The sequence below is a fragment of the Prionailurus bengalensis genome, chromosome E3 (assembly GCF_016509475.1).
Source record: "Prionailurus bengalensis isolate Pbe53 chromosome E3, Fcat_Pben_1.1_paternal_pri, whole genome shotgun sequence".
Taxonomy (NCBI): domain Eukaryota; kingdom Metazoa; phylum Chordata; class Mammalia; order Carnivora; family Felidae; genus Prionailurus; species Prionailurus bengalensis.
In genome coordinates, this window is record NC_057357.1 from 2,709,280 (window position 1) to 2,735,003 (window position 25,724).

General features: G+C 60.3%; 1 protein-coding gene across 6 annotated transcripts in view; it reads right to left on the reverse strand.

Annotated features, from left to right (window-relative positions):
* Positions 1–4,245: 4,245 nt before the first annotated feature.
* The window catches only part of IQCE (IQ motif containing E), a 42,231-nt gene continuing 20,752 nt past the window's right edge, over positions 4,246–25,724 (reverse strand). For all 6 annotated transcript variants that reach the window (XM_043559558.1, XM_043559559.1, XM_043559562.1 and 3 more), the window contains 14 exons: positions 25,337–25,409; positions 25,084–25,133; positions 23,468–23,631; positions 22,085–22,140; positions 20,785–20,984; positions 18,710–18,814; positions 18,019–18,109; positions 16,530–16,700; positions 12,703–12,726; positions 9,793–9,894; positions 9,253–9,374; positions 8,278–8,381; positions 7,264–7,362; positions 4,246–6,162 (listed from right to left, as the gene is read on the reverse strand). In XM_043559558.1, the coding sequence (XP_043415493.1) occupies positions 6,050–6,162; positions 7,264–7,362; positions 8,278–8,381; positions 9,253–9,374; positions 9,793–9,894; positions 12,703–12,726; positions 16,530–16,700; positions 18,019–18,109; positions 18,710–18,814; positions 20,785–20,984; positions 22,085–22,140; positions 23,468–23,631; positions 25,084–25,133; positions 25,337–25,409 (1,474 nt within the window). In that variant the 3' untranslated portion in view covers positions 4,246–6,049. The remainder of the gene's footprint in view (positions 6,163–7,263; positions 7,363–8,277; positions 8,382–9,252; positions 9,375–9,792; positions 9,895–12,702; positions 12,727–16,529; positions 16,701–18,018; positions 18,110–18,709; positions 18,815–20,784; positions 20,985–22,084; positions 22,141–23,467; positions 23,632–25,083; positions 25,134–25,336; positions 25,410–25,724) is intronic.

Below are 25,724 nucleotides of genomic sequence, written 5' to 3' on the forward strand. Positions count from 1 at the left end.
CCTGCGTTCGTATGAGAGCATGTTTGTGTGTGCGTGTGTGTGCATGCACGTGCATGTCTGTCCGCGTGTGTCTGCCCATGGGTGCACAGCACGTCTGGGGGGACGGCTGGCTGGGGGTTCTGCACAGTAGCCCCGGGCCTGGTGGCTGACTGTGGGGTGAGGACGATGAAGAGAGACGGGCCCAGGCCCAGGCTTCTGGCTCGGAAAACCGAGTGGCTTGTGACGATGCCCATGGAGACGGGATCGCTGGACGGGGGGCAGGTTAGGGGGCAAAGGTCACTGAAAGCCAGGCCAAGCTGAGCTTGAGGCCTCTGAGACACGTAGGTACAGACGTCCGTGTCGGTATTTGGGGAGTGTGGGCATTGGGGATGGAGCCCTGGGGATGCCCCCGTCTAACAGACAGACAACCAGGGGTGGTGCCCAGCCTGGTTACAGGCTGGGTGGGGGGGCAGGAGAAATACCGTGTGAGGGGGGAGACCAGACACAGGGGTAGGGCCATCGCGCCAGTGCTGCCAAGAGGGAGAGCCCTTGGCGCTGAACTGGGCCTAGACGGAGGGCGGGGACGAGGCCACCATCAGCAGGGGCGGCCGCGACGGGGCCCCGACCCCAGCCACCCCCCTTCCGGGCTTTTATTCCTTCTGAGCCGCCGGCCGGGAAGGGGAGGGCTGAGGAAGCAAGCGGCCAGGCTGGGAGCCTGAATGGCAGCCCCGGGGGCCTTGGCACAGATTGCACCCTCTCCTTTGAATCCCAGGCTGTTCTGGGGCTTAATTAACGGTGAGCTCCGGGGCACCCCGCTCCCTATTCAGAAAGGACTCCATGGAAACTCCAGAGGCTCCTCAGGCAGGCTCTGGCTAATGGGGCCGCCCCTCTGCGCTGTCCGCAGCCCGGCTGGGTTCCCAGGATGCGAGTGGAAGGCGCTGGCCAAAGGCCATTGGCTGGTACCCGAGCCCGGAACGTGGAGCGGTTCCTCCTCCTCGTTCGTGCCCTCAGCCCAGTAGCAGGTGCTAAAAGGAACCGGGGATTCGGATTCTGACATTTTTTTCCATATTCCCTGGTGACTTTTGAAGAATCTCATCAAGAAAATCATCTTGGCAAGGGCCTGCGGGTAACTCTCAGTTAAGAGTCTATAAGGAGGCCTACGTGCTCCTTGCGGGCCAGGCTGGGCACTACTTTCAAATTCCCGAGGGTCACAAACCAACCAGTGGCAGGAACAGGGGGCGGGACGTGTGCACGTGTGTATCTCTGTGCCTGCTCACGGATTCACATGTCTGTCTACCCCTGCTGGCCAGGGCCCGAGGCTGGGCCGTACTCCGTTCCCTTGCCAGCTCCAGCTAAGGAACTCCCCGGGAGGGTGTCCCCCGGAGGCTGCTCTCTGCGGGTGGACCCCAGCCTCTCCGAGGACACGCAGGGACAGGCGTGTGGCCGGGGAAGGTGTCTGATGTGCTCTGCTCTCTGCCGTCACAGACTCCTTAAGGCCCAAGCGGCTCCTGAACAAAGCGTGAAGCCTTCCAGACAGGCCGTTTGCCCAGACACGTGGTGATGGGGCGCGAGGTGGGCTCGGGCAAGGCCAGAGCCGGCCAACGAGCCCCTGGAGGGGCTCCGGGCAGATTCCAGCAGGATCTAAGAGCCTGGCAAGCAGCCGCACGCAAGCAAAATCTTGGGGAAGATTTATTCCCCAGACATCAGCTGTCTTCTGCCGCCGGATTCGTGGATTCCTGTCAAAGATTCTTTCCCTGCTCCTAAAGCAAAAGCCGAGTAGAATTTGGGGAAACACCCCCAGATGAAAACACATTTTCAGTTCTTTTTTAATTTTTAATTTTTTTTATTTTTGAGAGCGAGCGTAAGCACAGGAGCAGGGGAAGAGCAGCTAGAGAATCTCAAGCAGGCTCCTCGATCCCAGTGGGACCGTGACCTGCACCAAAATCCAGAGTCGGACGCTCAAGCGACTGAGCCACCCAGGCGCCCCTCACGTCTTCGTTTCTTGACGCTCGAGTCCTCTCGGGCCAGCAAGGAGAAGGGAGGAGGGGAGGCGGGAGAGGAGGGAGCCGCGGGCGGGCGGCAGGGCCTCTTCCCTCCGGCTGGCCCTCTGCACCCCAGCCGGTGCGAAGCAGAGGCCCAGCGGCCCCGGAAAGTGAGGTTTCTGAAGCACACAGCCTGGGCTACAGCGTCGCACCCCTGGGGGCAATTCAGAGTGACAGGATTTACTCGGCAAACAAGACAAATACCCTGCGAGACAGCTGTTCTTTGCAGCACAGGGTGAAAACCTCATCCCTTCCGAAGACTCCTGTATAAACGACGCATAAAGTTGCAACGATCTAAATACATGTGCCGAAGGCCAGTGGGTCCACCGCTTCCTCCCCTGAGCCACCTGCTGGTTTCACGTTTTAACTCCCAGGTGGGACTTCTCGTTTTTAAGGACGCTTAGCCGGCAGGGAAGTGGGGCTAGCGGGCCCTTGGGAACGTGGCAAGGTGGGACCCTGGAGGGGCAGCCCGCCGGACCCCCGGTCCTCAGAGAATCTCTGAGCCACGTGACAGCAGGTGCTCCTGCCGGAGCCACAGCAGGGCTGTCATTTAAGCTCAGGTGGACTCGGAGTTTAAATTGTGTTCGGATCTCGAAGGGTGGCGGGCTTTCTGCAGAGGGTATTTATTTCTCGAAATCAGAGAGAAAGGCGTGCTCTGCTCACCCTGGCAGACGAGCTAGGCTGGTCTCCCTTTTCCTAAAGCTGTGGGTATTTTTGCCAGGATGGAGGTTTCTGGTCTGTCTGAGGGGCCAAGAGCACTTGTCAGGACGACAGTGGACGTTCATGGGACAGGGCACAGCCAGCACGTGCCGTCGGGGCCATGGGTCTGTCTCTCAGAGTCCCTCCCTCACACATAGAGGAGCGAGCAAACAAAACCCCCTAAAAACCCCATCGAGGGGCGCCCGGGTGTCTCAGACAGTGAAGCTCCCAACTCTTGGTTTCGGCTCAGGTCGTGATCTCCCGGTTCGTGGGATCGAGCCCCGCATCAGGCTCTGTGCTGATGGTGTGGAAGCTGCTTGGGATTCTCTCTCCCCCCTCCTCTCTGCTCCTCCCCCACCTGTGCCCTCTCTGTCTCTCTCAAAATAAACAAACTTAACAAAAGCCATTGAGCTGCCCAGTCAGCGACCTCCCCACCGGGAGGCCTGCGGGGCTCCTGGTCTTGGCGGTCTCCCTCTCCGGGCCCTCGCCTGTCCGCCCTGGCGGGGACCTCTCGGCCCGCACTCCTCCTGGGTCCCTGGGCACGGAGACCCGCAGCTGAGCTCCCTGGAAGCCGCCTGCCACTCGGCTGGCCCCTTGGCACAGCCCTCACGCGTCTACTTGCGCGTGTCTGGGCAGCTGCCCGGTCCCGCCCTGTGCTGTTCCCACTAGCACTGCCCTCCCTGCCCTCTTTCTCCCTGGAGCATGCCTGCCGGGTGGGTGCGAACTGAGGGCCGCCGGGGGCCGTGACACTGCCCGGACTCCTCTGTCATCATCACCCGGCACCTTCAGGAATGCCACAGGACAGCCTGTCCCCGGCTCCCGGGCTGGGGTCTCTCCGGCATCCCGGGCGGCAGGAGCAGCATCTCCGTGGCCAGGCCGGGTCAGCCCCCGTGCGTCCCGGTGGGAGACGGCGCCGCTTCGGGAGGGAGGGGCCGGAGGGGGGGTGGCGGCAGCCTGGAAGCCTCGCCTCCCCGTGGTCACGAGGCCCGGCTGTGGCAGCACCGGGTCAGCTGGGTCAGGGCCGGGAGACGCGGCTTCCGCTTCTGCACTGTGAGGGTGGCCGGGGTGGGGGCAGGGCACGTTTCTCTGTCAGCCCCCAGCCGGTGTGCGGGTGCTGTGGTGACAACCAGGGCACGGCGAGCCGCACATGCCCTGGACTCCCCACGGGAGGGTTCGGACCTGTGCCTTTGGGGTGCTTGATGCCTGAGGTCGCAGTGCCTGTCTCCTTTCTGTTGGATCCCTTTCCCCTCCCCTGCCTCCCTGGAGTGGGCCCCGAGGCCCCATGTGGGCAGTGGCCCCCAGCTGAGCAGGCACAGGGAGTCGGCGCTCCAGGCCCTTCTGGCTGTGCAGGCCAGGAAACCCAGCCCCACGGCCAGGCCCCACAAGCAGGCCGCTGCCTGGGGTTTTCCTCGGCGCCTACAGGGCCACAGGGCCACAGGGCAGGCCATCTGCCAGAGGGCGTGCACACTGGACTCTGGCTGAACTCACGGTGGCCTAGAGGTGCATCAGTGACCGAGGCGGCTTGGAGAATGTTTGCTTTTAATAGATCAACAATGCTGCCCCGAAGGCACACAGGCAGACGCGTGTACGTATTTACAGTTCTTGGGGTCGTCTCCTTGGAAAACACAAGCACACAGACCGATCTTGCCTTCGTGGCCCTGCCCGCTGGCCAGGCCCCTCCGGTCACGGCACACAGGCCAGCCCGGACGCCACGCGGGGCCTTGTTCTCCGGGGCCCGAATGACGAGTGGGTGGAAATGCCCGTTGTTTGAGTGACGGGTGGGAGGAGCCTCGCCCCAGGAGCGGGCAGGCCCCCAGCGCTCGCCCAGCCCCTGCAGACCCTTAGCTCCGAGCCCGGGACCCAGGGGAGGGTGGTCGGGTCACTGGGGAACAGACCCCAGGCGTGAAACAAGCCAGGGGTGGCAACAGATTCGGTCCAGTTACCAGTCGGTCCAGTGGGAGAGACGAGAAACAAGAAAATGGACTTCGCAGCCCACAGACCAAACCAGCAAAAGACTAAATCGGCCTAGCTCTCTGGCTGGGCTTTTTTTTCTCAAGCTGTTGTGTGGACGGAGCCTGACCGGGTGGTCCCGGCGGCTCGGGGTGGACGACCACGGACGGGCTCTAGCTGGTTGTGGCGCCAGAAGCTTCCTGGCCACGGTGAGGAGGGCCAAGCGTTTCCCCAAAGAAGAACACATCCTACTCCCCAAGGTTCGACCTCAGAAGGGCTCCAGCCGGCACACTCAGTCCAGGCAAGAGTGAGCTTCCTCACGCCAGCTGTGTGGCCTGTGGACCTGTGGAGAGTTGGACGCCCGGCCTGGGGACACGGGGCTCTTCAGACGCCCTTGACGTCCCCCCCCCCCAACCGCGAGCCTGAGGCTCTTCTCCTTCCCATCAACAAAGGCTGACCTTGCAGACAAAGGGGGGGCTCTGTGTTTGTGTGGCACAGGCTGGGCGGGAGCCGGGGCCCGCACGCAGCAAGGGCCCGGGGCACCCCCGTCACCTGCGGCCCGCGGGTGAGCCCAGCACCCCTGCCCTGCCCGGGGCCTGGGGACAGCTGTGCCGCTGCACTTCTCAAAGGCAAACCTGATGGTACTTCGTGGTTAGGGTTTGGTGCCTTTTAAGGCTTGGCCTACCCAGCGACAGGGTCTCGCCAGACTCCTTCCTGGGCACGGCACCTCTTGGGCACAGGGCCCTGGCGGTGGGGACGATGGTGGGGGAAGGTCTGCGTGGAGAGGGGCAGGAGGAGGAGCCTGAGGAACATGAGCCCCTCTTGGGGCCCCGATGTCCTCGTGTCTCACGAGACTTGGAGATGCCGTATCCTGCCACAGGGGTCTGTCACATGTGTCTCTTCCAGAAAGTACTTCGCCTACTTGCCGGGTGAAGATCAGAGCACGCGGTGCCAGAGAAGGCGGTGGCGGGAGAGGAACGGGGTGCCGTCAGCGCGGCTCCAGACGAGGCGGGTGTTCCCAGCTCACGGCCGGAGGCCAGGAAACGGCTGCCGAGACCGCGTCTTTGCAGGGCCCCCGGCTGGCCCGTCCCGGGCAGAAGCGTCTGTCCGTCTGACACCGAAAACTGCGCCGCCGGCCCTTCCCGGAGACGAGATCATTCAGGATTCCCTGAACAAGCAACCAAACAGGCGACCAGACCAACGGAAGAGGAGCACCGACCAGGCTGCTGAGGTGTGTGTGGAGCACGGAGCTCTTTGCTAACAAGGTAAAATACTCTCCAGTCGTAACTGTAGTTCCCACGTCCTCTAGGACACGCTTCGTCCTCCAAACCCCGAGCTTCCCTGCAGGGCCGTCGCCACGTGAGGGGCAGGCCCGGGGCCTAGGGTGGGGAGGCGGCCTTCCTCGGGGCCACAGCCGGGGCTACCACGATCTCGTCGGAGTCGTCAGAGCTGCCGTCGTCTGCGGGTCCCGGTCCTGAGGGAGAGGACGGCCCTGCAACGAACCGGAGCGGGTTGTCACCGCAGCTGCTCGGGGCCGGGGCGTGCCCGGGACACTTGGCACAGCGCCTGCTCCCTGCCGGGCAGCAATGACCTTCGGTGTCAGCGTCACCGGCCACAAACCACCTCAGCCTCCAAGCTCAGCTCTGGACACCCAGGCCGTTGCCAAAAGGCAAACACCCGCAAAAGGTGAGGCTGGCCGACAGCGAGCAAGCTGGAGCGCGACTGGGGGTCTCTGAGGGCCGCCCCCACCGCGGCGCCTCGAGCCCGTGGCCTGGGCGGGAGCTGCGACCCAGCGCTGGCCAGGCTGGCGGCCAGCTGCGTGTGTAAGAGCCCGCTTCCTGGTGGCACGCCCACCTGGGGAGACGGGCACGCGGCGCCCGGTGGCCCCTCCCCCACAGTCTTCACGCACAGCAGCCTTCCAGAATCCTGTCTCTGCTGGAAGGGGGCGCCAGCTGCACACAGCCTGCGCCCGAGGGGCCTGAGGAGCGGCCTGACACGGGCGAGGGATGAGAGGGAGGCCCGCACTCTGCCCGGTGAGGGGCAAGGGGACAGCCGGTCACCGGTCGCCGGTCGGGGGGAAAGCGGGAAAGAAGCCAGGCTCGGCCACACCGAGGCGCGTGACTGCACGGCTGGCCTCTGGCGCTTTCCAGAGAATATCTGAGAGGAGAGCCTCAGGATGCTCAAACATCCGTTTCCAAGGTTATCTTCAAAAACACGGTCACGATCGGACCAAACGGGGCCGCGTGGCCCTGCCGGGAACTGAGGGCGGCGTGTGCGGTAACGCCCCTCGGCGGGAGACGACACCGTCCGCAGGAGGAGGGGCCTCGGGGGGCCGGGAGTCCTCGATGGCCCTCCCGGCTCCGTGTCTTCCGGGGCATCCCGGTACTGCTGCCCTTGGCTCTTGACACGCGGGGCCTGTGGGGCACCAGAGTTCGACGTCCGCGAGCCCCGACAGCCCGGGCTGAGCGACCGCAAGGGACGCAGCCCGCTCTCCCATGTGGTGACTTCCCGGGCGGACACGGTGGCAAGCCCTTGGCTCCTCAGGACGTTCTCCGAGACCCAGCCCCCCGAAGGCCGCGTCGCCCCCACTCACCGCAGCGGGGCTGCAGGGCTGCTGGATTCCCCGGAGCCTCGTCCTCGGCCGCCGGCCCCTCCGCGGTCTCCCCGCCGCTCGCCTCACTGTCCTCTTGACCTGAAACGACACGCAGACCAGAAGTGCCGGCCCTGCACGCGGCCGGCGTGGGACACGGGCAGGACTCGTCCCCTCCCCCCGTCTTTCCACCCCAGCACCCGGGTTTTGGCTTCCTTTGCCGAGGTTTCCTGACACGAAGCCCCGCTCCCCGCCTGTCCTCAGACTCCATCTTTGTGACCTACGAGCTCGGGACAGAAAAGTCGCTGGAAACGTTCCCACGTGAGCGCCACGTGGTGACCGCCTACCGCCCTCACTAACAGGACCTCAAGACTGCGTTTCTTGGTCCAGTGACCGTCCCAAACCTCCCAGCACCGCCTTCTTGCTCATCGGCAGCATCACAGTACGAGTGCGAGCAAGTCCCAGCAGAGGAAGGGGGAGAGGAGGCCGGAATCGCGGGGCCTGAAAGCAACGTCCAGGCTCTCGCCGGGCGTCCGCCTCACACGCGAGGAGACGGGCCCTGCCCGGGACCCCACGTCCGCCGCCGGGCAGAGCTGACCGGGCCTCACTGCTGGGGTGCGGCGCCCCTGTCAGTCCCAGGGATCTCTGCACTGTCTGGGGGCCTTGATGAGGCCGAAAAGCAGATACACGCAAAGCTTTACTTAAAACCAACAAACAGGAAAAGCATTGGTCCAAAGGAGGGAAACCACCAGCTCCGGTGAGAGCCAAGGATAAAAACCAAAGACACACGAGCCACGAAGCTCCAACTCTGTGGCCCGCAGGTGCCCGGAAGCCTCCGTCACTGACCCCGGGGCCGCCCCCAGAGGTCCAGGATCTCCCCGATGCAGCCTCCCTGCTGGTAGGCGGTCACAGTGGACAAGCCCCCACCCGTGCCCACACACCCCACGCTTCCAGGCAGTGGCAGCTCTTTGCTGGAAGCTCAGAGGGCCGGGGAAATCGAAACTGAAGTGACGTTACCAGGAGAAGGGGCCGGGCAGGGTGGCGAGGAGAGCTGGCTGTGTGTGGCCGGAGCGGGCTGCCTCCTTCTGGGGGCTGCGGCGACGGCTCTCTGACCGGCGGCGCTGCAAGAGAGAGGCCAGCCGCTTGGACTTCACAGAACGCCCCCGTGGGCTGAGGCCCACAGCGGGGCTCACGGATGCGCGGGAGGCCGGCAGGACTGGTGCACGGCCGGGGTCAGGGCCAGACGCCTTCCTTTCCCACCGTCTCCCGTGCCTTTCCGTCCCAGCGGACACGGTCACCGGCCGTGACGGCCGCGCCGGGATGGATCCTGACCTGCGTGGAGCCCCTGGCCGTCCCCGTTCACGGGGAACCAGAACCATGGGATTCGAGCTCCACCTGGCTCTCCTGTGGCAGAGAGGAACCAAAACTGACACCGGAGAGGAAGGGCAGAGTGAAGAGGGGCAGGGAGCCTGAGCCCTGCAGCAGAACAGCCCCAGCCCCCTCGCCCCACAACAGCTAGGAGGGGCTGTGACTTTCTGCAGCCGGTGCCCCCGCGGGTCTGGCGCCACAATGCCACCGAGAAGGAGAGAAGGAGCGCTGCCCTGGGAGGGTTCTGACGACGCCCGCGCCTTCCTGAATGCCGGGGTCACGTCACATTTTCTTCTGACGAGGACGATGCGTTAGGACGAGCCGACCAGCCTACAAAGTGGCGGGTACTGGAACCCCACGGTGTCTGGCCCCTTCTTCTGGTTTACCCCAGCCCGGGGGGGCCGTTCCGGGAAGGCCAGAACTCACGGGTTACCCCCACTGCACAGGCAGGAGGAACTCCTCACGGGGTGTTTCTGTTCGGGTGACAAACCAAGGTCCCAGCTCCTACACCCTGTGCCCGGGCACCACGGGCCGGCCACCTGGACGGGCAGCTCCCCGCACCGCGTCTGCGGCCGGCGTTTCCCAGGGATACAGAACAGAGTTGGGCCCGCCGGTCGGACTTACCTGCGCCTGACCCGTGCCAGGTGCGCCCGGAGGACGGACTGGATGGCGGTGATGGCCTCCTCCTGTCCCGGGCTGCCCTGGGCCTGGACGGTGGGGCTGGGAACACGCGGTGACGGAGGGTCCTGCGGCAAAATGACAGTGAGCGTGGCAAGGGGCCCCGCCTGGCCCTCAGAGAGCCAGATGCGAGCACGGCCCCATTCCGGGTGGCTCGTCTGGGTTCTGTGTGCTTAGCACTTCCTGACTCTCAGACTCTGGAGATTCTTAAAACGGATGTCTTGTTTTCACAGAGTAAGAAGACGCTCATCTTTACCGCATTAAGATTATACCTTAATCATGAGATGGATGCGTACCTAGTACGTAGGCACCAGACATTACATCCACCTGGAGCCTGCCTGGCCCGATGCGCCCCGTGATGGACGTAAGGTGCAAGGTAGGACACCGCGACCAGAAGATGCCGTGCTGCCTCGGTGGGTGAGGCACCAGACGCGGAGACGGGGAGAGGGCGGCTAGCGGGCCGCTGTGTCCGGCCCCGGGGGTTACCTGTCTGGGCGGGCTGGGGGGTTCTGAAGCACACGCCTGGCTTGACAACAGCTTCACCCGCGCTAGATGTCCCCTGAACGCTGCCTGAAGCACCACAGCCGCCTGGCAGGGAACGGGGAGAGAGGGAAGTAGACGTTAATTCCCCTGCAAGGTGGCAGCTGCGGAGGAAGGGGGATCCAGAGGGAAAAGCCCTAGCAGCAGAGAAGTGACTTCTCTCACTATTGCGTAACCACGGCCTCTCCGTCACTCACCTAGCGTCTCCCCCAGGGAGAAACAGACCCATCGTCTGGGCAGAGAGAGGCACAGTCGCCCGATCCCGCGGGAAAGCACATCATCTGTTAGATGCTAATAAACTTAGCTGCCAGTGTGTGTCCATATTTTACAGTAGTTAGGTTTCCATGCTGGGTAGTCTATACCACATGCTTTCCATACACATGTTCCAAAAGCGGGCAGGGCAGGGGCGCCTGGGTGGCTCTGTCGGTTGAGCGTCCGGCTTCAGCTCACCTCCTGAGACGGTGTGTGAGCTTGAGCCCCACGTCGGGCTCACTGCTGTCAGCACAGAGCCTGCTTGGGATCCTCTGTCCCCTTCTCTCTACCCCTCCCCGACCCGTGTTTTCGTTCTCTCTCAAAAACAAGCAAGCATGAAGAAAACACAAAATCAAGCAGGGTAGAGCACGATCTCATACTGCTGCAAAGGAATTGTTTATCCTTTGAACTTAAATAATTTCTTCAGGGGCGCCTGGGTGGCGCAGTCGGTTAAGCGTCCGACTTCAGCCAGGTCACGATCTCGCGGTCCGTGAGTTCGAGCCCCGCGTCGGGCTCTGGGCTGATGGCTCAGAGCCTGGAGCCTGTTTCCAATTCTGTGTCTCCCTCTCTCTCTGCCCCTCGCCCGTTCATGCTCTGTCTCTCTCTGTCCCCAAAATAAATAAACATTGAAAAAAAAATTAAAAAAAAAAAATAATTTCTTCAGACGCACATGTGGACACTCTGCTGAGTTCTGCAGTCAGGGTCGTGGGTCTCGGGGGCAACAGCCACCAGCCCTGGGTGAAAACGTCACAGCGTGACAAAGGATTTCGGCTTTCATGGCATTTTAGGGGAACAACACGCTTAGTACGTTGAGTCCTGACACATCGTGTGTTTAGATACCTAGAGGCTTCCAGAATCAGTCACACACACAAAAAACCCAAACACCTTTGCTTTGTCCCTACGGAGGGCAAGGTAAAGCAGACGTCCTGAACTTGGGGTTAAGAAACAGGCCCCACAAAGGGCACCTGGGGGGGTTCAGTGGGTTAAGCGTCCGACTTCGACTCAGGTCATGATCTCGAGGTTTGTGAGTTTGAGCCCCGCAACGGGCTCTGTGCTGCCAGCTGGGAGCCTGGAGCCTGCTTCGGATTGTGTCTCCCTCTCTCTCTGCCCCTCCCCCACTGGCAATGACACTCTCTCTCTCAAAAGTAAACAAACATTAAAGAAAAAAAAACGGGCCCAACAAAGTGCGGTAAGGGGACCTGCATTAAGGCAAAATCAAACAGGCAAACGCACATGTAGACCGACCCAGGGGGCTCGCTACACGCGGACAGCAGGGACCTAGGGCTCCTTACGGGCGACACGGGCTGAGGGTGGTGGCTGCTGACTTACACCAACCACAGCTCGGCCGCACCGCACCTGCCTGGAGAGGCGAGGACGCTCGGGCCCGGGGCGGCACCGAAGACCGCAGCGGAGCACGACAGCACGGGCCGGCCGGCTGGTAGACGCGCTCCAGGGTCCCTGGAGGAGTCCCAAGCTCACGCATTCACCCACTCTTGCACAGATTTGCCGAATGCCTACCATATGGCAGGCCGCGTCCTGGGAACTATGGACATAGTGGCCCAAAGGCAGAGTCAGTCTTTGCCTCCGCAGAACCTCCACTGCAATGTGAGACGAGCAGTGTGCAAAGAAGTAAGCTATCAAAATATCAAACAGGGATGAAAGCCACAAGGAGAACTAAAGCAGGACACGAGGCCGGAGTGATGGCTGGCACGGGGTATTCAGAGAGGGTGTCATTGAGGAGGTAATGTTTCGGTACGGACCTGTGTAAAGCAAGGGGGCAAAACGTGCAAGTATCTGGAGGAAGAGCCTTCTAGGCAGAGGGGCAGCAAGCGCAAAGGCCCCGTGGCAGGAATATGCTGGTGTTTTCGAGGAGTGTTAAAGAAGCCTCCAGACTGGCTAGAGAAGAATGAGCAGGGCTGGAGGGGTCGCCAGGGCATGTGGCACGGAGGGTGTTCAGGCAACAGCTTTGGAATTTGCTCCAAGTTGAGAGCAGGTCTTACGCGGCGGTGGGTGTTATTTAACACGTAAGACACGTCACCCCGGAGGCTGCGTGGGGAACAGGCTGGCGGGGAAGGCGACAGCAGCAGCAAGGGGCCATGCGGGTCTCAGACTCCGTCAGTCCCGGCACCTCCCAGCCCGCGTCCAGCCGCTCACACACACCTGCTCTCCCCCCGGGCAGGCTGTGCTCCTTCGCACACCCGTCTTCTGCCTGGAGCCCTTCCTCTCAGCCTGGGAGCCCCCACGTTCCCCAGACCCCACGGCACACCTGGACACGAGCCCTAAACCACACCTGCCACCTTGACCTGCGACGACCCATCTGCTGTTCGAGTCAACATCTCTTTTGAGTCCCGAGGGCCTGCTGGGCTGCCTGACTCCGAACTGATGACCGAGAAAAGTGTGTTGGAAGAAGGAATGATTGAATGAATGAATGAATGAAGTTGAAGGTGTGAAGCTACCCAAATATTCATTTGATGTTGATATCACTTGGGGCTGGTCTGATTTCACGAAACCAAGTGCCCGTGGTGCTTCCTGAGACATCCCACTGGGACTTTGCTCCGGTGCAGAAATACGTATTTTGAAACGGATGAAATAAACTTTGCTTACCTCGTCCAGGACGGCCTTTTTTTTCTGGAATAAAGAGATAAATCATGAATTAACACAAGGATGAATTTTTTACAGTAGTATTCATTTCCTGATCCTGCCCCTGCCCCAGCCCCAGTCGCCATGGGTGGAAAGGCAGAGTCGGGGTACCAGGGCACTCCCCTCAGAGAGCCCCCTCCTTGCCACCCACACCCCAGGGGGCTCCGTGCGTCCCTGTCCCTCCTCCGCCTGGCTGACAGTGCTGAGGGGCCGGCAGCCATAACAAGACGGCTGGCTTTCTCAGGGCGGGTCACGGTTAAAGACGAGACACCTTGGGGTCGCCTGCGACTCTTGGCCAGCCCGTGGCAGCGAGCTCCGCGAGACAGTGTCTCACGAGCATCAACACGTGTGCGTGTCTTCGGCTCCGGGCGGGGAAGCTCCTCCCCACGGCTGGAGCTGTCTTGACACGGGTGCCCTCTCTGGGTGCTCACACGGGCTGGGCGCTGCCTGCTGGAGAAATTACAAAGGGGACCCCGTCCACGGGTCTGGGTCACTGGCCCCCAAATCTGATCTGTCGTGAGAAGCATCCAGGGACTTGAGAAAAATCAGCTACACCCAGGACAGGCTGATCCAGAGTCAGCACAGATGAGACCCAAGAATACGTGTTTTTATAGCCCAGGTCCTTCCAGGGTGGGGACCCCAGGATGATACATGTGCCTGTGGTGGACCGTGGCCATCGTCGATAAAACGTACATTAACCAGCTCATTTTCAGTGTTAATCAGAGTGCACAGCCCACAGCTGTTACAGAAAAGGATTTATCCCTTGACAGATGAAGGGAGTATGAGGACCAGCAGAGTGGAGAGGGACGGAGGGAGGGAGGGAGAGAGAGAGAGAGAGAGAGAGAGAGAGAGAGAGAGAGAAAGGGGGGAGGGAACGAGGAAGGAAGGAAAAAAACACGCTTGATAACAGTAGTGGGCGAGACCGGCAAAGATAATCTCAAGCAGCAGACGAGGACAGGAAAGTACTGGCAGGGACACGGGGCGGGGAGTGAGGACGTCTCACGTGAAGCCTGAAGAGAGCAAAGTGGAGGTGTGGGAACGTGCCGTGACACACGGAGAAGATGGAATCGTGTTGCCCGCGGAAACGGCCTCTGACTCAGGAGACGTGCCGGTTCGCGGCCGGCTGCAGGCCCTGGCCAGGGCAGCCTGCGGCTCACCCCAAAGCTGGCGGGGCACCTGGGTGGCTCGATGGGTTAAGTGTCCAACTCTTGATCTCGGGTCGTGATCTCACTGTTCTTGGGATCGAGCCCCACGTCGGGCTCTGCATGGACAGTGTGGAGCCTGCTGGGGATTCTCTCTCCCTCTGTCTCTGCCCCTTCCCTATTCTCTCTCTCAAAATGATAAACTTGAGAAAAAAGCTTAGCTGGGTGTGGGGCACAACCACACTGGCTGGGAGGGCTCCAGGCGAGTCCAGGGCCTTCCGGCTCATGGACACCCTCGAACCCCAGCGTGAGCCCGAGATGTGCAGACCAAGCGGACCCCAGAGGGAGGTCCCAGGACTCTGGTTTCCGACCGAGTGGCCTTTCAAATGCTTTGTACCTACATGTCGGTACGCGCATTTCCTTTTATTCTGAGTTCTTTTTTTTTTTTTTTAAAATTTTTTTTTTTTTTTACATTTATTTATTTTTGAGACAGAGAGAGACAGAGCATGAACGGGGGAGGGGCAGAGAGAGAGGGAGACACAGAATCGGAAACAGGCTCCAGGCTCTGAGCCATCAGCCCAGAGCCCGACGCGGGGCTCGAACTCACGGACCGCGAGATCGTGACCTGGCTGAAGTCAGACGCTTAACCGACTGCGCCACCCAGGCGCCCCTTATTCTGAGTTCTTTTAAAGCAGAATCCTCAAGGAAGGAAGGATTTAACTCATGAGTCTCAAAGCCCCAGCTCCTGGGGGTGGGGGGTGGCGAGCAGGGGGAGGAAGCCAGTGCCTGGTGGGTGGGAGCAGGGAGTGAGGTGGACACGGCAGGTGCCTCGGAAACGGGAGCTCCATCTGGTCTGGGGTGAGGAGGACCGGGAGCCCGCGACACCTCCTTGTGCCAGAAAGCGAGGGTGCGCCAGCAAGACCAGAGGCACGGACGGACGGATGGAGCCAGACGGAGCGCTCCCACTGACCGAACGTGGGACGGGCTGAACGCTACCAAGGTAACAGTAATCCCTCTTAGACGCAGTGATGCCGCCGCCCGGCAGAGCGTGGGGGGAGGGAGTCTGGCTGCTGGAGCCGCCACCACACAGTTCCCTGTCCTGCCATCAGTGCTTACCTAGTACTCGAGGGAGGACAGCAAAGCCTTGACCCTGCCTTTCCAGAAGGCCCCGGGGCTGTGCTCTGCGGACCAGCTGATCAGGAAAACTGCTTTACAGAAGAGTGCCGGCCACTAAGCAGGGGGGGGATCTGAAGTCCTCCCGCAACCGTGCAAAACGAAGGGCTGAGCTAAGGCGCGTAAGGCTGCTGGGGCCACCGGTGAAAGGCACGTCACGGGTTCATCAGCGGGGAAAGGCGTTTCTTTACAGCGGCAAACGCCGGCAGCCACCCCACCCAGTGCCTGCAGCTAGATGGTGGCGGGATCGCCCGGTGTCACCTGTGGGAAGGGAGACCGTGCGCCCGGAACCACCTGGGGGGTGCTCTTGCCAAAAACGTTCAACCTGAAGCGAGTCAAGCCTGTGGACCTAACCTGCCCCTTCCAGGAGATAGAGGGGACCGACAACAAGTGAAGGGGCATCCTGGGACACCTGGAGAGGTCTGAATATGGAGGCGACACCAGGTGACGTCAGAGTCACTGCTGCGTCTCTGGGGCATCTGACGGCACGTGCTGCGGTCCGCTAGGACATGTCCTCGTGCTTACATGATGCAAGCCGGACCCTCGTAACGCCTGAGCCTCACGTCCACGTGGCGCTGGGGAGGGAGGAATGGTCGGAATAGAAAGGAAACGTGCCTACGTGTCAACTACGGGTGGGTCGGGTTGGTGGCAAGAATTCCTGGAATGCCCGAAAGGCTTCCAGCCCTTCTAAATGTCCTGTGAGCTTTCGTGATGAAAGTTTGGAAGAAACAGCGATTTAAAAAGCCCTCCTGGCAGCCTTCGGATATTCAGGCAAGAAGGGGCCTCACCGGGGTTTGTTGGTTCCCTCGGGAGAAAGCGCCCTGCCGTGTTCTACAAAACCAAAAACCGGGGAGCTCTCTCGGGGCATGCCAAGTGGCTGGCACAAGGAGACGGGCCCCTCGTCCAGGAGCTTAGGAGAGGGCCCCAGTCCCACCCCCCCCACGGCCATGAGACAGCGCCATGAGATGGGGGCTCCCTGGGCCCCTCGCCCCAGTCTCCCCAAGCACAAAGGCGCTCGGCATATACACAGCCCCTGCCTCCCTCCTCCCTCTGGCTGAGACGCACACGCTCCGGAGGCAGGTTTTTCGGTCACAATAAAATGGCCCACAGCCCAAGCTGCTTCCTCCCAGGCGGCCGCAGAAAAGGGGCTCCTCTGGGGGTTTCAACTCCAGTTGTTTCCGAGATGGATCCGCTTCACTGGGGATCCCACGCTCCGGCCCGTGCTCAGAGGGACGGGGTGGTGATTCCAGAATGCGGCCGCCGTGTGCGCCAGGTCACTTCCTTCCCCGCAGGACCCGCTCCCTCCACCGTGGGGCCAGGTGCTGGTGTCTCCCTCACCCCCGCGACATTGTCCTCAGCCATATCCACGCTGTCCCTCCCACACGTTCCAACATGCCAGCTGCACACAGCACAGAGCCCGCGTGTCGAAGGGGCCCCAGGGCCACAGACCACGGCAGGGCCTTCGTGGGCTCTCACCTGGTGTCTGTATACCCTCCACCGGCTCTGCAGGATCCTGGCTGCCGTGTCTCTTCGCCCCTCGGAGCAGGTGGAGGGGGGCCGGGAGAAGCCCTCCTCGCTTGTATCTGGCTCAGAGTCCTGCTGAGAGGGCCTGCTGGTGGGAAGGGAAGGTCGGGGTTCTTCCGGGGTCTGCAGGAAATTCAAGGTGCAAAGGATGATTAAGCCGGGCAGGGAGGACGGGGATCAGGTAAGGCGGCACGATACAGGCAAAGCTCGTCAGAACGGACTTTCAGTTTAGAGGAAAAATCCGTAGCCACACGTCCAGCCTTGTGACATCGTTCATGTCTGCAGAAACGTGTTGCTAATAAACAGATTTCAGGTAGGTCTTCATCCACCCCCCTAAACCTGGGGCGGGGGCAGTGCTCCCCTGGGGAGCTCCCCTGGGAGGCGGCCCCTTCAACCTAGGCCGCACTTCCTGAGCTCAGTAACACGTGCGCGTTACCGCCAGGTTCACCGGCTTTTCTTTCCTTGGTTTTCTGGCCTAAGACACTGACGGCAACGGGACTCTGATTAAAGGAAACCGATGTCTCGCTTGGTTTTGGAGATGAAAAGAATTGCTACTTTGATCATTGAAATAAACCTGGTATCTACCACACTGGAGGGTCCAGATTCATGGTTTGCAATAAGAATCAACATACTGGCCTGTTCTCACCGATGGAGACACCCGTGCTGGAGAATGCTCTCGCAGAGGCTGAAACTTAAAAACTGAAACTGCCCTGGGTCCAAGGTGCCCGGCCCGCCGTGCAAGCACCAGTGCCCCCGAGCCCATCGGCCACTGTCACCAGCGCCTCCCGGCTAGCCCGGGTCCTCCTGCTACCTCACCTCAGGGGGCTTGTCTCCTTCCCCAGTCCTAATGCACCCCACATCTCTGCTCTCCTGGGGCCAGATGACATCTGTCATCGTGTGACCTGTCTGTGCCTGTGCTGCTTACACTTACCTCTGACCTCCAACCTGCCATTTGCCTCACGCACCTTCGACACTTGGACATGTGTGACATTTGGTGGCAGGCACCTGGCACCCCGCCCCCCCCCCCCCCCCCCGGGTCAGGTCTGCTCTCTGTCTTAGCCTGAAGCTCACACTAAACACGCAGGATTGGGGACAGGCTGTCCTCACCAGATATCCCTCCTTCCCCTGTAGGGCCTCCTCATCCTCCTCACCTACTAACAGACAACCCTTCAGTGAATGTGAAATCTGGGAAGGACTTCACTCATCAGCTTAGCTAAGACTCGGATGCTAGTTCAAAAAGTCACTTAACTGATGGTTAATGAGTTCAGAACTCTGGACTCAACACACACAATTTATGGAAATCAGTGGTGACGATAAAAGGGAATTGGATTGCCAACGTCGGAGCCAGGAAAATCCTGGGGACAGAGACAGCAGAACCGTCACGTGTCCGCCGAGAGCCCCACCATGCCCGGATAGGAAGCTGAGCGCAGCTGAGCCATACCTCCGGGGTCATTTCCACGGGGTCATCTTTTTCTTCTCTCTTAATTTCTTCCAGTTCTTGAAACTTCTTGGTAAGTGTTTGAATTTCCTCTCTAACGTGGGAGGGAAAAGACGCCATCTTACTGGTCACCGTGCTGTGATGCGTGTCTGTGTGACAGCAGCGATGGCCGCCTGTGGAGCTGGCAAGGCCACCTGTCCCAGGGCGACATGGGGTCTCTGGCTACCACCCCTCCTACACCTCGGGCCGGGCCGGTGCACAGGACTGCGCTTTGCGGTCTGTGGGTCACCTAGATCTGGGGCCCGGAGAGGGCGGGGACAGAGGACGTCTGGGGCCAACAGCACTTCTGGACCATGGTAAGAGTTCTGAGGCCACGAGGGACAAATGGGCAGGAATCATGTGTGTGTGTGTGTTTGTTTGTTTTAATTTCTTTATTTTAGCCGCAGTGAAAGGTGCGTGCCGAGGACCGGGCATCGTGCCAGGGAGGCAAACACCGGCCTGATCGCGAGCGGCCCTTCCCCAGAGTCAGGATTTTTACTCCGAAGGAAAGAAAGAGCCACTGCAAGATGTCAGGGCGCGGGGTGTGGGGATCAGGCTGGGGTTGTATAAGAGCCACTTGAAAGCCGCGCTGAGGAAAGGCAGGAAACGCTTGGAGTCGTGCGACCTCCACAGCCTCTGCCTCTTGTGCACTCACCTCAGAGCCTCCTCTCTTCCTCTTCTCTCCTCCTCCCCTTCCCTCACGCCCTCCAGCTCCTTCCGCAAGGTGGCGTTTGTCTGTAGCAGCTGTCTCACTTCCAAACTGAACACACAGAAGCAGAGACGGTTCAGCGTCACAGGAACACCGATCCTCACCCGGCAGGAAGGGCTTTCAGAAAACATCGCGCAGCCTGACCTCCGTCCCCGTGACGGTGGATGGACGGCAGGGGCACTCGCTCATAGCTACACAGAGCCGGGAACAGACCCGAGAGGCCCGCCGGCCCGGTGGTGGTTCATCCAGCTATTTACTGGGCGCCTGCTATGTGCCAGAGGCTGTTACGTGCCCGGGATACCGAGGTGAGCACCATCACACGAGCCGCGGGCTCTGCTCGCGCGGGTCTCGCTGTCTCATGGAGACGGGCGTTACCCCGACAGTCACCCAATCGGGTATGTCACCCCTATCTGAGAGGACTGCTGAGGGTCCTGCCCGCGCCACCCGGGGCTGCTGCCTGAGCTGGGGCCCTGAGGACGAGGGGCGTAACCCCATCACCTCCAACGAAACTGCTGCCCGATGGGCTTTCTTGGGCCCCACAGGTGGCAGGTGGCTCCAAGACAAGACCTTTGTCTGACCTCAGCTCCACTGGTTCCAAGGTTCGTTTAATCTCCACAGGAATCCGAGACACCCTGACTGTTTAGCAGAGCCTCTGTCACATAGTAAGGGCTCAGCAAGCGGAAGCTATTATCATGCCGTGTGACGGCTGAAGAGAAAATCGCAGATGTTATTTATCTTTCAAAATGACTAGCCCCATTTTTGAAACCTCTCATGAAACACTAATTTTTACAAAGGACCTGCCAATTGGCATAGATGCGCCTGGATTGGAGGAGAACAAGGGGAGTGTGAAGGGGTTTTCCTCTGCCATAAACAGGCACCAGAGAACTTAGTCAGCTTAGGGAGGCCTTCTCAGACCTAAACATGCCCACGATCACCAGGGGGTGTCGTTAGACACAGAGTCAGATTCAGGAGATCTGGGTCTGACAAGGTTTTGCGTCTCCAACCAGCCCCCAGGTGGGTAGGGCCGAGTGCCGCATCCCTAACCAGCTCCCAGGTGGCCGGGGCTGAGGTTCTGCATCTCTAACCAGCCCCCAGGTGGGCGGGGCTGAGTGATGCATCTCTAACCAGCCCCCAGGTGGGCGGGGTCGAGGTTCTACATCTCTAACCAGCCCCCAGGTGGGCGGGGTCAAGGTTCTACATCTCTAACCAGCTCCCAGGTGGGCGGGGCCAAGGTTCTACATCTCTAACCAGCTCCCAGGTGGGCGGGGTCGAGGTTCTACATCTCTAACCAGCTCCCAGGTGGGCGGGGCCAGGTGCTGCATCTCTAACCGGCTTCCCAGGTGGGCGGGGCCAAGGTTCTGCATGGCTAACCAGCTCCCAGGTGATGCTGAGGCTGCTGGTTGCCCAGGCCACACTCTGAGAGATAACCCTCATCTCAGAAGATGCATGGGTTTGGCTTACTCATAACACAACTTTGACCAGAGAAGCCACTAGCGGACAGCGGAGGAGACAGGAACATTTTTAGGAGGCTACAACTCAAGACACTAGAGAACCAACAGTGAATAAGCAAACTCTGCAGGCTTTTCCTTTCAGACTCTCAGGGTCACACTGAACGCTTCACAGCATGTCTGTCTCATTTGGTACTTAGACGAGATCCCTTAAACATACCGCTGATTCTAAACCTTAAAGAAAATCTAACTGATGGCCTATCTACCTCACAAATCAATGAAGGTAGATTATTCTCGAGTGAAGAATTTGGGAATGGCTCTGGAATGGAGTCAAGAGGTTTGAATGACACCTCCCCTTCTTTCAATAACGTGATGTGGCCAATTGCTATCTTGTTTTTACCACTGAAGTGGCTCATATCTCACAAACAAGATACAGGACTTTTCAAGCACATGAAACCAGGCCAGCAGTTACTACGAGGAGCTGAGCGTGTCTCCCGAGTGCGCCAGGATGGCCGGACTCCCGCCGCGACCCCCTTCCAGGGCGGAAGGTGCTGGCCGAGCCTTGCAACCTACTCTTTCTCCTGAAGCTGCGTCTGCAGCGCGTCCCGCTCGCCTCTCAGGCTCCGCACCGTCCCCCGAAGACGCTCGCTGTCCTGGTGCCGGTCACATCTCGGCTGCTGGGGCACAGTGGAGCTGGACGCAGACTGCACGGGGGCGTTTGACTTGACCTCTTCTGAAGCCTGTGATGTGGGGCTTTCCATCGAACTTATTTTCTGGGGGCAACAAAGGCATTTGTTAGAAGTTCTTTCTCATTTTCCTTTGTGGTTGTGAAACCCAAGGAAGACCGTGACCAACGGAAACTGGTCCCAGGCGCGGGTGTGGGCCAAGCTCTGCGTGTGACCTCACAAGCCGGGATGGCACCACGTCACCGGAGCCCGGCGGGCAGGTGAAGAGCACCCTGCCTGCAGAGCCCGGCCTGGCATGGTGGGGGCAAGGCGCCGTTAACAAGATGGAACGGAGGGCACGTGAGAGGCGAGCTCATATGCTTTTCTTTGGGCTCATGGACCCTACCCTTTCTTTAGGATTTCTGGAATTTTCAGCCTCTGTGCTTTTAATCTCATGTGATAGCCCGGTTTTGCCCGCTGAGAGGGACTGACTGAGTGGCTCCAGCTCCCCGGTGATAGTGGGTGTCTCCGCCGAGAAAGCACCACCCCCTGGGCTTCCGCACCACCTCTGGGTAACCACCTTTCCTAACAAGGTTTCTTCTGAAAATACCCACAGTGCATAAAAACTCAGGTTTTCTGCTGTGTAGATCTGTAGTTACTTGATGCTTCCTTCTAGGTTTACCCCGGTCAGCCAAACCAGGGGACAGCTCTCACCGTTTCACCAGACCAGTCAGCAGACGCGGGCCCTTCTGACCCACTCCAAACAAGCGGACTGAGTACTGACCAGAGGAGTGAAATCAAATCTGCAGACCCACGGCAGGTATGAGGAAGTATTAATCTCCCCAACTTTCTGATGATAAAGTTTTCCGACTCAAGTATTCAGGCCGCCTGGTTTCTGGAAGGCCCTAGGACCACCTGCCTCCATCCCTGGTCACACAAGGAGTCCAAAACCGTGGGCCATGTGACCGTGGCTTGGGCACCTGTGACACCAGGGACAGGAACGACACGACCCGTGGGTCTCGTCCAGACCTGCACGGAGTCTGCTCATTCCCATCTGCATCGCGTGCCATGCGGGGGACAGCCACCATGCATGTGCTGAGAGCATTCTGTGAGCAAAGGGCTCGTCTGCGTCCCCACTTTACAGGGCGCCGGCTTCTCCTGGCGCTCGGGCGGGTCAAGGACGGGCAGCTGAGAGGCGCACCACTCACTTTTTCCAGCTCCGCGATCCGTCTCAGCAGCCGGGGCTTACTCCACTCCGTGTAACCTGATGGAAGCAATGGCTTTAAGAGGTGAACTTGGCACAGCCATCCCGATGGCCCCGTCAGCCCCGACCGCCCACCTCCAGCACAGCCTGTGAGTGTCCCCTTCGGCCGCGCGGCGCCTGGCAGTCCGTGCAGGAAGGGTGCCTCCCAGGGCGGGAGTCCGTGCCCACACTGTGGAGCTGGCCATGCCGATGGCCTCCTAAGACCTCAGTGTGACATCCACACCTGATCGTGCGTACCGGTCCGAGACAGAACTTCTCAAGGCCACACACGAGTCCGCGCTGTATCCTCCGCCTTCCTCCCTCCTCCCGGCACTTCCTTCCCCGGCGCTCTGCGCCCCGTCACCATCACCGTCACCGCTCACCCTCTGCACCCTGCTGCGTCGCACCAGGGGCTGGACCCCAGGCCCTCCTCTGCTCTCCCCACTCACTGGGTGTGCTCAGTCCCAGCCCGGTCCTCTGCTTGCTGTTGCCCCCATGTGGGCATCACCTGCTGAGGCCTCCGCCCTGAACTCGCAGATGCACCCACCTCCACTTGGACACCTTTTGCGCACCGCAGACTTGACACATCCCCATCCCCAGACCTGCTCCTCTCGCCGTCACCTCCACCTCACGAGGACACCCTGTCCTTCCAGCAGCTCAGATAAGAGCTTTGGAAGCCGGCTCCTCCCTTCTCTGAGGCATCCGGAACCCGGCCACCTGCCACCCCTGTGGTGCCCGGGGTCGCCAGCAGCCCCCATGGGGACGCCACGGAAGCCCTGGTCTTCCCACCCTCTCTTCTGCACTCTCTTCTCCACTCGGCACTTGTCACCTCTGCCCCAGCCCCCAGGGCCCGGGTGTGGCCTTCACAGCCTGGCCCCACGACTTCCTTCCGCCATCCTCGCCACCACCCTCCCACTGCCTACGTATGCTGGGCACACTGGCCGTGGGCATGGCTGTCCCCGAAGACCCTACTCACAGGTGCACGCCACTGCCCCCGACACCTGCTGTCCTTCCTATTTCGCTCCGTGGCACTTCCTGCCACCAGACCCATAACTGACCTGCTGGCTTCTCCCTCCCAGTACGATGTGGCCTCCACGAGGGATGTCTGCTTTTGTCTAGTGCCCTCCCCAGCTACCTGCAAGGGTGCTTGGCTCACAGCAGGTGCTCCTTAGATCTCGGAGTCAATTTTGGTGTTGCCCAGCAGTACGCATCTGCATTTCTGGCAACTGAAATAGGGGCGTGGGGTTGCCAGATTCTCCCGCGTTTCGCCACCTGCGTCCTTCCTCAAAGAACCCGAGACACGGCCTCTCCTCGAGCGCCCCTCCGCGGCTGGCTCCCAGGCCAGTACCCTTCGTGGTGGAGACGGTGGGGGAGTTGCTCAGCACACGGTCCAGATCTTCCTTCAGGCTTTGGTTCTCCTCCGTGAGCTCCTGGATGCTCCGGGACAAGCTCAGGAGGGCGCTGCTCACTTTCTTCGGCCTCTTGACGCCCAGTCTCTTCTCCCCCGGAGTCCTGGGAACAGCAAAGCCAAGGGCTAGGTTTGGGTTTCTAAACCTGCTGGATAAATGACTTCAAGGGGGGCAGCTACACGGCACCTGTGGGTGCCTGTCTGTGGCTCAGAGTGCTCTCTGCAGATATCTGCAGTGGAACAGGGAACCCTGACACTTAACTACAAGGAAGCAAAGTGCTGTCCCCCAAACAGAAATCTGTGCTCATCCATCAACCTGCAGAACAAAACACTGTATTCGATACTAGTAATATATTTTAAATCGTATCACGAAAACGTTTGTGGGAACTCACGTTCTCTCTCGTTACGTAAATAGCCGTACAATAGCTTGATTTGCCTCTTATCCTACAGAGTCTAAAATACAGTCGGTCCTCATTGTTCAGGTTCTGTATTTGCAAATTTGCATTCTTGCTAACACTTAACGTGTGACCCCTTCACAGCACAGGGCCACGGCTGGGTGGTGGACAGTCTGAGGGACAAGTTCCCGGTGGCGGGGGTGGGGGGCAGGAGTGGGAGGCAGGGGCGGGGGGGGGTGTTGGGGGGGGACAGGCACCCGGCTTGGCTTTCACTGCCACCGTCGGGCTGTCCACAGGCGGCACCTTCACAGCCTGTTGAGTACATGCTTTTCACACCTGGGTGCTTTCGTTGGTGAGTTCAGGGTTTAAAGCAGTCCCCTTCACAGCGCTCAGGGGCTGCCCCATGTTCCTGCCGGGGCTCGGGAGAAGGCTGCGATGGGCCTCGTGAGGAAGCCCGTGTGTGAGGTGCTGGCTGACACGTGAATGCACAGACACGCTAGCGGAAACAGGTTGTGTGCTGACCAGTGGGTGACGGTCCTGCGGCCCAAGGCACCTGCTGCAGGAGCCTACGCGGCACACGCCCCGGGGGCGATGGCTTAACAGATGCGCCCATTCCGTGTCTGCGGACGCTTTGCGGGGCACGCCTGCTTCAAAGAGCAAAGCAGCGGCTGTCCTGTACGGAGAAAGTCTGCCAACCCCGAAAAGAAGGAAGGGAAGGCCGTGCCTGGCTCAGGGCGGATGCCTGATTTGAGTTCGCAGCTCAGTGCCGAGGCAGTGACGTGGCCAAATCTGTGAAAAGGGAATCTTCGAGACGGGGAACCCCTGATGTCTCTAATAAACTTCTCGGGGGGAGATAGACTTGTACTTGGCATTAAACGCCTTCTTAATAAGGAAGTCCTGCTTGGAACAACAGCGCTTTCTAATTCTAAGCTGGAGGCTGTTACATAGCAGGAATTAAGGACTCAGAGCATGGGGAGGTGAACATGCGGTTAGGAGCCAGCACGTGGCTGTGCGTCACCGTCCCAGATGGAAACCGTTCACAGACTGATGCAGGTGCGTGCACTGCTCCAAAGAGAAGGGCAGTGCACGCAGTTCCCGTGTCATGTCTGCGCTACTTTCGGGACCAAACGTGAAACACGGTTCCCGAGGAGATGATCATACTTCTTTCCCGTGGTCTCGGAGCTCGCCAGGAGAGTCTGGAGACGATGAATCTGCAAACGCCAAATTAAAATGCGTTACGGTACAAAACGAGCACGAAGGAGAACGTGCTCTGAAAAAGTTGTGATCGGGTTCCTGATTTCTGCCTACGTTGCTGGGATTCACGTTCAAGCTGAGACGGAACGGAAGCGCAGGGAGCCAGGCGTGGCCGGCGACCGCCCAGGTCACTGACTTCCCCTCCCCGAAGGGCACGCACCTCCTCGTAGTACGTCTCCATGGCGATTCTCATCTCCTCCAAGTTAGTGGTCTTCATATCAGTCTGCAGTTTGCTAGAAACCCAGTTCACAGTTAGTAGGGCAGCGCCGGCCCCCCCCCCCCCCTTCGGGGCAGGGCAAGGGCAAGAGCGCTTCCCAGGACGTCAGCGGAGGAAGGGCTTGGCAGAAGAGAAGCGGGCTGGGCGGAGACCCGCGGAGAGTCCTCACAGCCATGGGCCCCCTTCTGTGCAGAAGCAGACTCCCTAAAGCTATTCCTCACTAAGGGGGGGTGGCTGTCGTGGAAGAAGCAGCGGGGTACCCGTGAAGCCTGGGGCGAGGACAGCCGCCTCTGGGGGCGGTGGGAGGCTCCTTCTGTGAGGAAGGAGCGTC